The sequence below is a fragment of the Rattus norvegicus genome, chromosome 15 (assembly GCF_021556685.1).
Source record: "Rattus norvegicus strain SHRSP/BbbUtx chromosome 15, alternate assembly SHRSP_T2T, whole genome shotgun sequence".
NCBI classification, from domain to species: domain Eukaryota; kingdom Metazoa; phylum Chordata; class Mammalia; order Rodentia; family Muridae; genus Rattus; species Rattus norvegicus.
The window spans coordinates 60,829,007-60,845,287 of NC_141548.1; the positions used below are offsets into that span (position 1 = coordinate 60,829,007).

Genomic DNA, 16,281 nt, shown 5'->3' on the forward strand with positions numbered 1-16,281 from the left:
TCCTCTTTCCCAGCCGGCCCTGCGCCTACCTGCCCACCCTGCGCCTCCTTTTCCGCGGCCGCATGCTGAGCGATCGCTGATTGGCCACGGAGGACGGAAGCTCAGTTGGGGTTTCTTTAGAAGTTTTCCCCTCCTGGGCGGCGGCGGAGCTGGTAACCAAGGTAGAAAACGCTCAGGCAGACGCTTTCGTGACTCCTAGGGATGGCGGCAGCTGCAGCAGGACCTGCATCGTCCCAGCGGTGCGTGATTTTCTTCACCTTTGCTATTTGTCGTTCAATTCTTTCCTTGGTTAGACAGCCCTGCTGAAGTCGTTGTTTTCCTGGCAGGTTTTTCCAGAGCTTCCCAGATGCTCTGATCGACGGGGACCCCCAGGCGGCGTTAGAGGTGAGTGAGTTCATTTCTGCTTCTTTTGCACTGGGACTGTTGGGTTCCTATAGACTCCGCCTCTTCCCAGCATTACCTTCGTGGGACCAGAGCTACAATTTTCAATGTGTCTCAGTCCCTAGATTAAGATCCATTTCTTTGTCCCCTAGTAATCCCTTTGCTATAGATCTTGTCCCTCCTCTCCACAAGCTCCTGGTGGGGGTACCTCCCTCCTATTTATTTCTTGGACACATAGTTACCCTCCGTGATTGCTCTTATAATGGCATTTATGATCAAGGAAAAGGCGAAAATCGGGCTTGATGTATTATTTTTTACTTTAACAGTTATGTTTGCCCTTATGTGTCAGGTACTGTTAAGTGTCCTTAATTAAGTTTACTAAAGAACGTTTTCCCTTCTGTGCCTGCAACTTTACAGATGACTGCTTGTTCTTTATACAATTGTTTATTAAAACGTGTTTTTTACCTAGACTAATCTCAAGGTTTGGATCCTGAGAAGGCTTGGGATGTACTAGTAAATAAACCCTGCCTACATTTTTAATATTATATGAATTTCCTTTGGTTCATTTCAGGTGAAGTCTAGAACAAACTAGCTTTGTATGGATGTTAGGAGCGCTAGCTGGATTCTGGAGAGTTATCAGCACATATCCACTATGGTGGTACAGGCCTGTAATTCTGGTACTCAGGCGATGAATGCACTAGGATCAGAAATTAAAGGTCATCCACAGTAACTTAGTGAGTTGAGGCTAGCCTTGAATGTGTGAAACTCTGCTACACTTCAGAGCTCCATGAATCACTGGAAAAAGGCAACATTTTTATGTTCTGAGCCTTAGAGAAACCGCTTTTCTAGAGGCTAGCAGACTAGAATAGCTACATTGTTGCTTGAATGTTACAAGCTCCATTTTGTATCCTTAAGTCTACGGAATGGTCATCAGGTTTGAGAGCAAGGTATTAGTGAGCCTGCTGTTGGCGGCACACACCTTTAATCCCAGTACTTGGGAGTGAATTTCTTTGAGTTTGAGGCTCACCTGGTCTACCATGAGAGTACCAGGACAGCCAGGATTCCACAGAGAAACCCTGCCTCAAAAGAAAACAAAAACCAAGGCATTAGTGACTTTGAGATTAGGGCTACAGAGGCAAATATTTTTTTATATTTTCTGCCAAAGGAAATAAAAACAAAATGGAGAGTAGGGGGAGGCCTGAGAAAGGAGGAGGAAACAAAAAATTATTGAAAGCTTATTGAATGCTGGGTACAGATCTAGGCTGCCCCGGAAACCCTAGGATCACTGGCAGATGCTGTTCCTTCTAATGTATTCAATGTGGTACTCTACAACCTCTGGCTGCCACACATTCTGGACTTTGAATGAAAACGAGCACCAGTGGAACATGGGCACAAGGGTAAAAAGCTGAGAAAGAGAGAGAGAGAGAGAGAGAGAGAGAGAAAGAGAGAGAGAGAGAGAGAGAGATCTAAGTTATATGGTAAGCTGTACCTGTGAGGGACTGAGAGAAGTGTAGAGGCTAGCATTGACCTTGACAAGCTGATAGGCATCACTGAAACCTGTTAATAGAAGAGCCTACATTCCTTTTGCCAGAGATAAGGAGAAAGCTCCTTTAGCAAGTAGGAACTATCTTCAGGCCCTTGAAAGAGTGCTGGCTTTTGTCTAAATGCCAGACTTGGGGAAAGGAGTTTCTTGGGGGGGACTGACACTGTTTCTGGTCCTGCTTTGTTTTACTGTATTAATGATACAGTAGCCAGACTGACAGTTGAATCATGTCACTTTCCTACTAGAACTTTCCATGACCTTCCCTCATACTGAAGGTCCAAACAACTTACAATGGCCAGCAGGGTGCCTGGTGCAGTGGACATCTTGGAATTTCTTTCTGTAGAGCTACACTGTTTCCGGTGCTTCTGCTGCTTTTGCCCCAGATACGCTTGCCCTATATTTTGGTTTACCCGGGGATGCCTGTTTCTTTAGATTTCACCTGAAATGATCCTGCTCAGAGGAACTAGTTTTTCTGTCTAAATCAGGCCTGAAAATAGCCTCAAGACAGCAGGGGTTTTGTGTATCTTGATTCTTTACTGCTATGTTCTCAGGGTAGCACTTGGGGCTCACGATGGGCAAGCTTTCTCCTGCACGGATTCTTGCACACTTGTCATTAGCTACATTTTTACTCAGTAGGGAGTTGAAGTACAGCATAAAAAGGTTAACTTGCTCAAAACAAAGAAGCTTGGAAGCAACAGGTTTCTGGTTTCAAGGGATTAAGGTCATCTGGCAGGGAGAGGACTGGGCTATATGATACCCCAACTAGTAGCTACTTGGAAGCCACTTTGTTGAGGGCACAGGCTGAGATTGATAAACATGTAGTGTGCTGACATTTTTCTCTCCAGCAGTGCTTAGTTAAATGGACTGATGTTTCTATGCTTAGACCCTAGCTAGGTAACTGTAGGGAAAAGAAGAGGAACCGGATACACACACACACACACACACACACACACACACACACACACACACACAGAGGTTCTTTGAACCTTAGCATTTTTAAAGGGCTTAAAAACTTAAATATTTAAAAATTTACTAAGAGTTAGTATTAATTAAAAAAAATTGTTTTGAAGCTTTGCTGGGGTTTGAGCCCAGGTCCTCATGCATGTTAAGTGCATGGTCTGCCTCTACACCTATTCCTACAGCGCCAGCTTCAAAGTCGTATTTGTTACTGAGGCAGGGTTTCACGTATCCTAAGCTACCCTCAAGTCATATGTAACTAAGGGTGACTCTGAACTTCTGACCCTTATGCATGCTAGGATTATAGGCCTGTGACAGGGATCAAACCCAGGGCTTCATGTATGCCAGGCAAGCATTCTACCAAGTGACCTACAGCCCAAACCCATCTAAAGTCTCAATTTTAATGTCCTACATCCCCCTCCCCCAATTATTGTTCGGTTAGTGGTGTGTTTCTCACTGTGGTTTTTGCTTGCCCGTTTCTTGTGGCAGTGGAATTGATGCTGTTCAGTTGCTCTACCACGGGAGCCACAGTACTCATTTTCTGCACGTGTATTTTTGGACTTGTTTACAATAGGTTTGGCTTAGGTCTGCACTAATTCATAGCCTTTTGCTGCTGTGATTCAAGTGTTGGCACCAGAGATGTCGCCTCTTGAGGTGCTGCTTCCATTGACTACCATGCTTCTGTAGGCAGCAACTCTTGAAAGAGAGTGGTGCACTAAAAGCATGCTAACTAAGATCGTGAGTCATTGTCTTAGTGGTTTGTTTGGGGCTTTATTATACCTGGCTTATCCATAAATCACGTTTTATTCATTGCAAATTTGTCATTTTAAGTTTGACTCTCACTGTTTTTTGTTTGTTTGTATGATTGTTTTGGAAACAACTTTTTCGTTACAGCCTTTCCAAGTCTGCATGTTTTATGAGACTGAACTATTATTACTAAATTTGTTTTTCTTAACTAACAATGGATTAGTGGTTTTAAAGAACATTTACGAGTGGCTTGAACTACTGAGCCTTTTACTTGACTTTATAAGAAGAGGAATCAATAAGCTGCCTGTGGCTCATGCCTGTAATCTCAGCACTTGGGGCTACAGGAGGGGACAGCAAGTTTGAAGCCAGCCTAGGCTACATAGTATATCCTACAGACTATATAGTACATACATGGTAATAACTTTTTTTTTGACTTTTTGTTCTTTTCAACTTCTTTTAATTTTAGTTTAAGACACAGAAGCCCAGGTTGATTATGTGGGCAAGGGTAATTTTTGAACTAAAGGTCCTCCTGCCTCTCCTTTTCTAGTGTTGGAATTATAATCTTATGCAGCCATATAGCACCACCATGCTGGTTTTTATGTGGTGTTGGGGATTGGAAAGGGGTTTTGTCAGACCACAACTAGACAATGTGCAGACGGGGAGAGACACTGGGGCCTGCAGCTAAGTGGGGTACTTTTATCCAACCCCTTTCTGGAAGGCTTAGGATGGGGGGCTTAGGGGAAAAAGGAAGCTGGAAGGGAGGCCAGAGGTGATGGATGACTCCAGGGAAACAGTGCCTTCCACACACAATAGGACAAGTCACATAACAGCTCATATTGGAGCAGTGTGTTCAAGACTTACAGGTTCAAGCACCGAGGAGAGGAAATGGATGGGAGGCCCTAGTTCTAAGCAAGAAACTGTTGGCAATTTGTATCTGCTGGCAAAGGGAAATCCGTTTTCTCCAGTGTAGTCACTGCTTATATTAACTGCACTCCAGGGCAAACTCAGGAGTAATCCATCAGTACAAAGTGAACTCCATGGTTTTGTTTATTTGTTTAGAGACCATAAAGTTAGGTGGATAGGGAGGTGGAGGGGTCTGGGAGGAGTTGTGGGAAGGTTAAAAACATCAAAGTACATGAAAAAAATTCTTAAGAGGAAAAGGGAGGGGGGTTGTATTCAGTATGGAAGTTCTCTGCCTACTGAGCCACATTTATAGCCAATCAAAAGGGCTCAACCTGTTATCTGGTTTATGTGTTATATAATGTTTCTAAAAATACTTTTTTGAATTGATGATCTTGACATCAGTATAATCTGTAATAACCTTTCGATCATAATCCATTTCTCTCTCTCTCTCTTTCTCTCTCTCTTTCTAGACAAGATCTCTCTCTGTAGCACTGGCTGCCTAGGGATTCCCGGTATAGACCAGGCTGGTCTCGGGCTGAGATCCCCTACCCCTCTGCCCCGCCCCTGCCCTTACACTGGAATTAAAGGCATATGTCATTATTCTCAGTTTATTTGCTAATCTCAAAGTTTTTTAAAAATTAAGTAGAAAGATTTACTTAACGTAGAGATTTCAGAATACTAGAAAACATCAATACAGGTGGTAGGGAGAAATGCTTGGAGTAAAATGATCTTGGGGGTTGCTACTGTTTTGTGTAAGTTCTACTCTGGGGTTTCACAGAGCTGGATTTGAATGTAGTCTCTTGCACTGGTTTGTCCCTAAGGAAGTTAGAGAAAGAATTTACTGCGTGCTCTGGAAAGAGCATGCTGGGCCCCATGGTGCTCGGCCTTCCTCACACTGGAACTCCTTTCCTCATGTTGTGGTGACCTCCCCCCCCATCCCCTACTATGAAATTATTTTTGTTGCTACTTCATAACTGTAATTTTGCAACCGTTATGATCATGATGTAAACACCTGTTTTCAGATGGTCTTAGGCAATCCCAGTAAAAGGGTTGTTTGACCCCCAAGGGGGGGGTCACAACCCATAGACCGAAAATCACCATTGTAGCCAGATGAAGTAGCATATTTTGAGGGACTATTAGGTGATTATTGTGGTTGGACCTCAGCTGGACAGAGAGTAACACAGGATTAGAGATAATAAGGGAGTCTTGTCAAGAGCCTTTGGAAGGACCTAGATTTCTGCTTGGCATCAGCTGGAAAGCTTTGTGCAAAGACTCAGTGAAGGGTTTTGATGTTACTGGTTGGACTAGATACATTTAGTGCTTTTGAAGTGGTGGATTGATGGTGTACTTGGTGGGAGTCTTTGTTTAATTTGTTTACAGACAAGGGTCTCATGTAACCCAGGCTGGTCTGGAACTTGGCTGTATAGCTGGGATGACCTTGAACCCTCAGTGCTGGGATTACAGGCATGAACCACTATATCCAGTTATGTAGGTGGCAAGGGTTGAAGCTTTGTGCATGCTAGGCAGACACTCTGCAAATTAGGCTACCTCCTATCCTGGTCTAGGTCTATTTTGATTTTCTGGTATACATTGGTTTTGGGAATCATTAAAATTAAAGTCAGTGGTAAGTGGTTATTTAAATACATCTTGTATAAATACTCTTGTATGGGAGAGAATCAGTCTTTTTGTCTGCATTTGGTATTGGCCTTATTAACACGTGGTGTTTTCTTGTGTTGTTAATGGTCCAATTACTGTGTGAATACTGTGACTACTCAGGGCAGTGAATGTTTTTATCTCTCTAATGCTAACTCTTAACCGGTTGTTTGCTAGATTTTATCTGGGCTTTGAGCAGAATGTTGCAGTGTGTTTCGGTTTTCTGGAGTCGACAGGGAAGGCTGGGTAGTTATGCATTCACTTATTTTGTTGACCTCTATGAGCTATAGATGTTAGATATTTTATATTTTGTTGGTTTGGTTTGGTTTGGTTTTTCAAGACAGGGTTTCTCTAACAGCCTTGGCTGTCCTAGAACTCATTTTGTAGACCAGGCTGGCCTCTAACTTGGGGTCTGCCTGCCTCTGTCTCCTAGGTGCTGGGACTAAAGGCGTGTGCCACCATCCAGCTAGCTTTAGGTACCTCAAATTCAGCCTTCTCCAAATGAGAAGGAATATTCTGGTCTGTGTATCTCAGCTGAGCTTTGGGGAGTAAATGAGATAATAATTGCCATTTTCAAGCTTTTACAACAGACGAAGAACTTAAGTGTGTTTCCTAAGTATTAGTTTTTGCTGACATTCCACGTTTGTATTCCTAGGAGCTGACGAAGGCTTTGGAACAGAATCCAGATGACGCACAGTATTACTGTCAGAGAGCTTATTGTCACATTCTCCTCGGGAAATACTGTGGTAACTACCCTTTCTTACAAACCGTTTTGTCATTTTGTAGTTTACTTATAACATTTTCCCGAGTCAGAAGGTTCAAATGGAGTGTGTGCATGAGTGCCTTTGCACACACTTGCGCATGTGTGTGGAAGCCAGAGGACAGGCTCAGGGGCACTCAGGAATGCCGCCCACCTCTTTGAAAGACAGGATGTCTCATTGGCCTAGAGCTCACCAGTTAGGTGAGACTGCCGGCCAGTGAGCCCGGGGGTTGTAAGTCAGCACAGCCGGGTTCTTACATGGGTGCTGGGGACTGACTTAGGTCTCTGTGCTTGCAGATGAAGGTCTTTTTCATGGCCAAGTCTTCTCCCCACCGCTGTCTTTGAGGGTCTTTAACATGGTTTCTCTGAGAGAAACATTTTGAATAACAGGGGAGTCTGGGCATTGAATTGAGGTTGTTAAGTGTGACAGCTGAACCACTGTGCTGCCCTTGATTCAAATTTTGTGTGTAGTATGTGCTGGACCTGCAAATATCTGATTAAACAATCTTACCTTTTTATATATAGATGGTATTGCCGATGTAAAGAAGTCTCTTGAACTCAATCCAAATAATTCTACTGCTCTTCTGAGGAAAGGGTATGTAATGTGCTGAGTTTGGACTATAGCCAGTAGGTGCTAATTGGTTGAGTAAATTTGTAATATTTATACATGTTGTAATCTTACAATACTAACTTATGCTAATACTAGCATATGTTAACTGAAGTAAGGGATGACAGATGTATGATTTCTAAAGCAGGGGTGATGGAAATATCTGTAAAGTATGGATGGAGCCGACGGATGCTCTCTCAGCGAAGCTGGTGAGCTGTGTTTAATAATCAGCAAAACAAAGTCTACTTTGTGTGTCTTTGTTAGGCACTGTTGATTACCACTGATAAGCATGACTTATTTAACTGAGAACCTCATTCTTTTGCATAATTGTTGTGGCTTAGAACATATGGATATTTGGATATATTATACAGTTAAAATCAGATTCTTCTGAAATGAGTATTAAAATTGAGTTTTAATGACCATTACACTGAATATTATAGTATCTTAAAAAAAAACCTCTGATTTATTAGCATAGAATTAAAGTAAATTCTCTTTCAATATATGAAAGTCAAATATTTTATTTAGAAAGAAGGTATTTTCTATGGTTTACCGTGTATATTAATTTGTTTGTAATGCTCTCGCACAGAATATGTGAATACTATGAAAAAGACTATGCTTCTGCTTTAGAAACATTTGCAGAAGGACAGAAATTAGATGGTAAGTATTAGAGTTACATTTTCATAACGAATATCCTTTCTGGGTCTTAAATACCCTAGTTAGGTTTTGCTGAAATCTCATTTTCCCAAAAACCCAATATCGCCTTTCTTTTAAAATTATTTTGTGATGATTTTAGGATTTGAATTCACTTAAGGTTTGATTAAATATGACTTTTTTTTTTTTTAAGTATTTAAAGTACAGATAAACTTTCCTACTAGAAAATTAGACCCAAAATTAGGATCTGGGGAATGGGTTAGCTGCTTATGCACTTACTGTCAAGCAAGAGAGGACAAGAGTTTGGACCCCAGAACTTTTGAGTTCCAGGTCAGGGTGGTACCTCGCTTCTAATTCCAGCCTGGACTGGCTGGGGCAGAGGGTTTCTGAAGCAAGTTGACTGTCCAGAGTAGCCAAGCTCTGTGTTAGAGAGAGAGATAGAGAGAGAGGAAGGAAGGGAGGGAGGGAGAGGGAGAGGCAGGCAAGAGACGAGAGAACTCGCTTGCGAGAGAGAACTCTCGAGCGAGTGAGCCAGCGCTTGCCCTAAAGAACAGGTAGAAGACCAGTTGAGAAAGATTGCTGTCAACTCAGACCTACAAACATGCACATCCGTGTTCTGGCATCACACACACACACACACACACACACACACACACACACACGAGAGAGAGAGAAAAGAAAGAAGAAAGTGGAAGGAAAGAAAAAGCCAAAAACTATATGTATTCATTCATTCTGGCATCACACACACACACACACACACACACACACACACACACACACACACACACACACGAGAGAGAAAAGAAAGAAGAAAGGGGAAGGAAAGAAAAAGCCAAAAACTATATGTATTCATTCATTCAGTGTGTTTTCCCAACTAATTAATCTCCATATCTCCATATATAACCCCATCCCCATGTGTTCTTCTGTAGGAATATTTGTTGAGTGCATGCGGCAGCCAGGGTAATGGCAGCCAGGGGTAATCTCAGGGCATTACTTAGGAACTGTCTTTGTTTTCTTGAGCGGGCACCTGGGCTTGCTAGATTAGGCTAGGCTGACCTGGCAGCAGGCTTCAGGCATCTTCATATCTTTGGGTCCCCAGTGCTAGGATTAAAGCTCACGGCACACCTGACTTTTTACATGAGTGCTACGAGTCACATGGTGGTCCTTAGTTGGTAAAGGGTAGGAGAAACACTTTACCAACTGAGTTGTCTCTCCAGAGTGTGGCGGTGTTTTCTTCTACTGGAAAAGTGAAAATTTAATTCGCTTTCATGTTCAAAAATATGTTAGTGGGGCTAGAGCGATGGCTCAGAGGTTAAGAGCTCTGGCTGGTCTCTGAGGACCCAGATTTGATTCCCAGCATCCACATGGCAGCTCACATTACTGGGTAGCCCCAGTTCCAGGGGCCCCCACAACCTCTGCTGGTCTGTGAGGGCAGCAGACGCAAACAAGGTGTGCACACATACGTGCAGGCAGATACCAGCACACATAAAATAATAAAACGATTTAAATGTCTGTTCATTTTAAGTTACTCAGATTGCTGAAAGGGATTTTACCCCAGTGTCTTTTTATGAGAAGTAAATTATTAACTTTTAGAACGTTGTGAGATACAGAAGAAAATGAGAACTTCCTGTTTTTGAGACATTTGTGTATTTAACTCATTATGGAGCTGAGGGTGGCCCTGACCTCGTGACCTTCCTGCTCTAGCCCTGGAGTGCTAGGTTAACTGGTAGACATCAGTATACTGAGTTTGTATGGTGCTGGGTAACAAACTCAGGGGTTCCTGCAGACATATCCAGTTATAGCCTCAGGAAAAAATAATTTTGAAAGTATTATGCTTTCTCTAAATTGTCATGTTTTCAAGAAGTGTGTATGAAACATTATCATAATGCCAAGATCTAGTCGCATAGAGCTAGAAAACTACAAGGTAGATTTTATAAGTAAGTAGAAAATGATAGGAAACTTCATAACCCTAATTGGATTAGTTTATCTTTTCCTTTGGTGGAGCTTACCACAGTGACTCTTTAACTGGAAATAACTCTGCTTCTTGGGGGGAGGGGCCTTTTGCCAGTGTTCAAACAATGAATCTATAGGGACCATACCTAAACATAGCATAATGCAAAATACTTTTAGTCCAACTTCAAAAGTCCCTGTAGTCTATTGCAGTCTTAACAATGTTAAAAGTCCAAAGTCTATTCTGAGATTCATCCAAACACTTATCCTCCAACATCATCCAGGATATATTACTGTTCAAAGTGAGGAATTAACTCTACTAATGCAAGACTAAACCAGCCGAGTAAACTCTAAACTCTGTGTCTCCATGTCTGATGTCAAAGTGCTCTTCAGACCTCCAACTCCCTTCATCTCTATTGATTGCAACAAACTTCTTTCTCCTGGGCTGGTTCCTCTCCCTGTGAGCAGCTTTCCTCAGCAGCTAGCCCATGGCTCTGGTGCCTCAAACATCTTAGGGTCTCCAAGGCAACTTCAACATTACAGCTTCTTGTTCCTGTATCTGGGATCCACACTCCATCTTCTGGTCTTCTCAATAGGATTTGGCTCCCATCTCCAGCTCTGCCCTCTGTAGCACTCCAGGCTCAGGTTCATCCACTCCACGCTGCTGCTGTTCTTGGTGGTCATCCCGTGGTACCGGCATCTCCAATACCCTGGGGTCTTCTGCTGCAACCAGACCTCACCAATAGTCTCTCCTAGGCTCCCTTCATGCTGCATGATCCCTCTGAGCTTGGGCTGTCAACTGCAGCTGAGGTGACACCTTTACCAGTGGCCTTCTCTGGCCTCTCACTGTGCCAAGCCTCAGCTGCTCTTCATGACCCCTTCATGCCTTCAAAACCAGTATCACCTGGCTGACTCTTACACATTACCAAGTCAGCTGCAGCACAAGGTACAGCCTGGACTATCTGGAACACAGCTCCTTTGTGTTCTCAGAAAACACTTGTAGAAGATTTCACCTCAGTGGTGCTGGTCTCTTCTTAATCACCACTAATTTCTTAGCTCCAGTTAACCAGCATCAATTGTCCCAGTAGTCCCTTCTATCCTTGACTCTAAAGCCAGTGCCACATGGCTGAAGCTGCAGAGTTTTGCTGCTTGCTGGGGCTGGAACATGGCCCCTAGTTCTATTACATCATCACCAGCTTCCTGTTTTCCAACTTCTCCTCTGCCTAAGCTGGGCTGTCCTGGAGCTTGCTCTGTAGATTGACCTTGAACTCAGATCTGCATGGCTCTCCTGAGTGCTGGGAGTAAAGGCATGTACCACCGTGCCTGGACTTCAGCTTTTCTTTACCTGGAATTTGCTCTGTACCAGGCTGGCCTTGAATTCAGAGTCTGCTTCTCTGTCTCCTGGGATTGAAGACATGTGCTGCCGTGCCTGGGCCTAAGATTTTCGTGGTCACTGTTCATCCGGATCAAAACCTTGTGCCCTCTATTTCTGGATTGTAGTTCATTTCAGCTTCAAAGTCCAAATGAAAGTAATAAGCAGATAATAACACCTAGATAAAACTATTCCTTGATCAACAGCAAACCCAAAAAGTAAGCTAAACTGGCATCTTCCTGAGGTCACCGCTCTCTTAATCTGTTCACTCCTTGAACCAGGATTCAGCTCCTTTCTACTTTCTGCTGCCCCATGATTTGTTAACCACACATTGTGCACTTTTCCTTTTGGAGCTTTCTATGCTTGATTACTATGTTGTTCATCAGACTAAATTAGAGAACAAGTCTGTGTTGTGTCGTATAAGTCTTTTTACCTTAGCCTCAAGTGATCTTCAGACACGGACAAAAAGCAGCTGCATTCATCACCAGAATACCACAAATACAGTCTCTAGGCCATATCCTGAAATTCTCCTCCACTGGAACCTCTCGGGCCAGGTCTGCACAGTTCAGATCATCCCAAGCAGCACCAACTTCCATATCCCTACCATGATGGCCCATTAAGGCCCGCTCAAAGATTCCACTGCTTTCCAAAGTCCCCAAATCCACATTCCTCCAAACAAAAGCCTGGTCAGGCCTATCACAGCAATACCCCAGTCCCTGGTACCAGCATCTGTCTTAGTGTTTCCACTTCTGTAGAAGAGACACCATGACCAAGGCACCTCTTATAAGGGACAACACTTAATTGGGGTTGGCATATAGGTTCAGAGGTCCAGTCCAGTATCATTAAGGCAGGCACAGGAGGAGCCGAGAGTTCTCATCTTCCAAAGGCAAACAGGAGAAGGCTGATTCCTGTGTGGCTAGGAGGAGGATATCATATCCACTCCAACAAGACCACACCTGCTAATAGTACTGCTCCCTGGGCCAAGCATATTCAAACCACATAGGCCCCAATATGCAAATAGAAGCAATGACTTAATAAGGGTAAATTTCCCGGCAACAGTAATGCTTAAATTTGTTTACCCATGTCTGGGAACATGAATTTAGCTGTTCATTTAAGAAGTCAGAGCATTGCTCTGCCAATTTAAAGCATCTAGTTTTCTAATTCTGTGATGTGAAGCATTCCATATTTTGTATTCTTTGCTTTTGTTCCTTCTTCCCTCTTGTATAGTAAGAGACTTTTATTGGTTTGGGGAATAATAGGGTATTTAAGACTAGTGTTTTAATACAGTAATTCCCCAGAAGAAAACATTGTATCTGTGCCTAATATTTTGATAAGGCATGAATACTTAATTTTATAAATCAGGAAATTTTAAAAACTATTTTTAGATTATTTAATAAACTTTTGATTACTTAATAGTTAACACCTTTTACTAGGCATAGTAACTAGTTAGATATTAATCTTCAGAGGTAAAAAATTTGTTGATTCATTCAGCTTGCTGTCAATAAATATGCCCCTCACCATACATACTCATTTTCTTGGATACCATATAGCTTGGAGATGGGACATTTTCACAAAGTATAAGTATGAAGATGGACAAAGTCACAGAAAAGAGTAGACAGTTGGTGGCTGTGTTGTAGAGCAAGATGAAGGGGTGAGAACTGGGAATGTGACTCAAGTCTGCTTTTGCCGTATGAGGGAGCGTTCCTTTAAGATCAGGGAGTCGGCTGTACTTAAACTGTTTAGCGTAGTAGTTTTCTAAGGTGAGCAGGTCAATGGTAAACCCGTTGTTACACTAGAGTGTTAACAGTATGGTTGCTGTAATTTCTGTTTGCGTAGGCAATATCTATTTTATTGACTGCTCGGTTCCCAGTGCCTGGACTACTTGGGGCATAGTAGCTGGCCAGTAATATTTGTTGAATTAATATGCTACATTTTGCACAGTGGGGATTTTATATAGGTTTTTCTTTGTTCTAGGTACAGATACAAATTTTGACATCTGGATTAAAAGATGCCAAGAGATTCAGAATGGTAAGTATGTTAGGTAGGCTTCCACAGTCCTCTTTAATCTTGCTTTCTTGGTTCTGGGAATCAAACCCAGGACCTTGTGCATGCTGGGCAAATGGTTGCTCTGCTACAAAGTTACACCCCAGCTCAGGAGGAGACTGTTTTCTTCTGACCCTTGTTTTCAGTCTTAATGTCAGAAGGAAAATTTGATGGTTTTGCTTTGCCAATAGTAATATGTTATTACCAGTTAAAGTTAACCAAGGAACCAAAAACTGACTCCTGGATGCAAAGTGGAAAGAGTTTGCTTCATTTGAAATACATAAAAGATTAGCTTTTTGGTTGATATGTTTGCCGTAGAAATCATGTATGTGGCTTTGCCTGTAAACATACTAGTATCTGAACATGCGTTCTTCTTTGTTTTATAGGATCAGAACCTGAAGTGGTAAGTCCTCTCATCCCTCACGGTTTACTTAGTCATGTTAAATTTAACTAATCAAATTCATATTTAAGCTAGGGCTTGGGATAAGCTCTCAAAGATATTAAACAATTTCATTTAAATATTAGTTATCTGAAATAACTCATTTTGTTGAAATAAAAGCTACAAGTTTATAATCATGGAAAGTATTGAACTGTCTTAATGAGTTTAGTATATAATCCAAGCTGACTGGGATTTTGTGTCATCAGGATGGTTATTTCCTATCTTTTCTTTACCAATATCAACAGCCCTCAGGTTAAATAATTGTCATCATGTGGAGTTTTTTTCCAGTAGACTTAAGGATAGTTGGAAAGGCTTCTGTTTGGTCCTTTTTTTTTTTTTTTTTTATTTTAAAGATTTATTTTTGTATATGAGTTTTGCAGTTTGTATATGCAGCTGTATGCCAGAAGGAAGGATCAGACCCCATTAAAGATGGTTGTGAGCCATCATATGGTTGCTGAGGTTTGAACTCAGAACTTCTGGAAGAATAGCCAATGCATTTCACCGCTGAGCCGTCTCTAGCCCCATTTGGTTCATTCTTAATGTTTGTTAACAGTTAAGGGTTCTCATGTTCAAAATGTCATTACAGATTACAGTGCCAAGGCTGTAGAGCTGGTTCAGTACTTAAAAGCACTTGCTGCTCTTCCTGAGGACTCAAGCTTGGTTCTCAGTATCTGCATCAAGTGGCTTGAACCACATGTAACTCTAGTAGTTTCAGGGTATCTGATACCTTCTGGTCCCCTAGGATGCCCATGTGGTGAGCAGACACTTATGCAGGCACACATACATACATACATACATACATACATACATACACACACACACCACACACACAGAGAGAGAGAGAGAGAGAGAGAGAGAGAGAGAGAGAGAGAGAGAGAGAGAAATAGAAAATCTTTAAGAAAAAAAACGATGAAATTATAAGGCAAAGTAACTTAAAATATTCAATTTTAGTTTTTTGAAATTTCTTTTATGTGTATTAGTGTTTTATCTGTGTACCTTATATGTGTGTGGTACCTGTGGAAGTCAGAAGAGGTCATCCCTTCCCTGGGACTGGAGTTGGCATATGGTTTTGAGCTGTCATGTGAGTGTTAGGAATTGAACCTGGGTCCTCTGGAAAAGCAGCCAGTGTGGATAACTGCTGAGCCATCTCTCCAGCCCCTGGGTCAGTTTGGTTTTCATCAGTTTGGACTTTCATATATGAGGCTTAAATTGTGGCATAGTGTTTTACTAGTAGTTGTGACATACATAGTCAATAAGGAAAATGACATAAGTTGAGAAATGTGTGTAGTCCTGACTTATTTTATGGATAATTACCTTTTTGAGATGCTTATTCCTCTTTTAAGAAGGATTTTCAGCAGGGCCTGTAATTCTAGCATCGGAGGCAGAGGCAGACAGTCTCTGAGTTCTAGGCCAGCCTGGTCTACAGAGTGAGTTTCGGGACAGCCAGGGCTACACAGAGAAATACCATTTGGAAAAACTGCATCTAACAGAGCTATTCTGCTTCAGACAAATGTCTTGGGAGTATTAGTCAATGCATGTATATAGGTAAAGTTTACAACAGCTTCCAGAATTGAAGCCCTGTTAACCACCTCTGTATGTTTGTACTTGCCCTTCATGCCTAGGCAATGTGTGGTAAGTGAGGAACTAAGTGAAGAGGGTGTACAGGCTGACTTCCTAATTTACCTGTTAATAGTTTTTATTCAGGCCATAGACTATTGGAATTGAATCTAGATTTAAGTATGGGCCAGGCTTTCGCAAGTACTGTGAACTAAGAAAAGCAGTTTAAGGGAAGAAAGGTTTATCTTGGCTCATCTGCTTAGGGAGATCAGTCAAAGCATAGCAGTTTACATCAGGGTGACCAGGAAACCGAAAGGGTGGGCAGATAGGACACCCAGTATAACTTTCAAAGGCATTCGATTCCCCAGTGACCTTTCTTCCAGACAGGTCCTGACTCCCAGAATGGTACCATCAGGGGATCCTTAGTATCTAAACTATAAGGGCTTGCAAACAACAGAATGGCATTTGGCTAACAAAACCACATTTGTCCAGGAATAAAGCATATATAGCTTTAGTGGTATATACCCTTTATTTTGGTCAGTTGGTCTGTCCATCCGTCCGTTCGTCTGTCTGTCCATCCCTCCATTCATCCGTCTGTCTATCTTCTTTTAATGTGCCTGAGTGTTTTTCCTAAATGTACATGTGTGCATCATGACGTCGAGTGGTCCCTGGATCCCCTAGAACTGGAGTTCCTAGGCTGTGAGCTAGGTGTGGGTGC

At 42.2% G+C, this 16,281-nt stretch overlaps 1 protein-coding gene and 1 pseudogene across 3 annotated transcripts in view; one reads left to right on the plus strand and one right to left on the minus strand.

Annotated features, from left to right (window-relative positions):
- The first annotated feature begins 78 nt into the window (after positions 1-78).
- Positions 79-16,281, plus strand: part of Sugt1 (SGT1 assembly cochaperone of MIS12 kinetochore complex) — a 40,725-nt gene continuing 24,522 nt past the window's right edge. Inside the window, 7 exon segments of one of the 3 annotated variants that reach the window (NM_001013051.1) lie at positions 150-239; positions 327-384; positions 6,840-6,930; positions 7,470-7,539; positions 8,138-8,208; positions 13,499-13,552; positions 13,954-13,970. In NM_001013051.1, the coding sequence (NP_001013069.1) occupies positions 202-239; positions 327-384; positions 6,840-6,930; positions 7,470-7,539; positions 8,138-8,208; positions 13,499-13,552; positions 13,954-13,970 (399 nt within the window). In that variant the 5' untranslated portion in view covers positions 150-201. 3 annotated transcript variants of the gene reach the window in all.
- Positions 1,664-3,419, minus strand: LOC148001074 (uncharacterized; annotated as a pseudogene).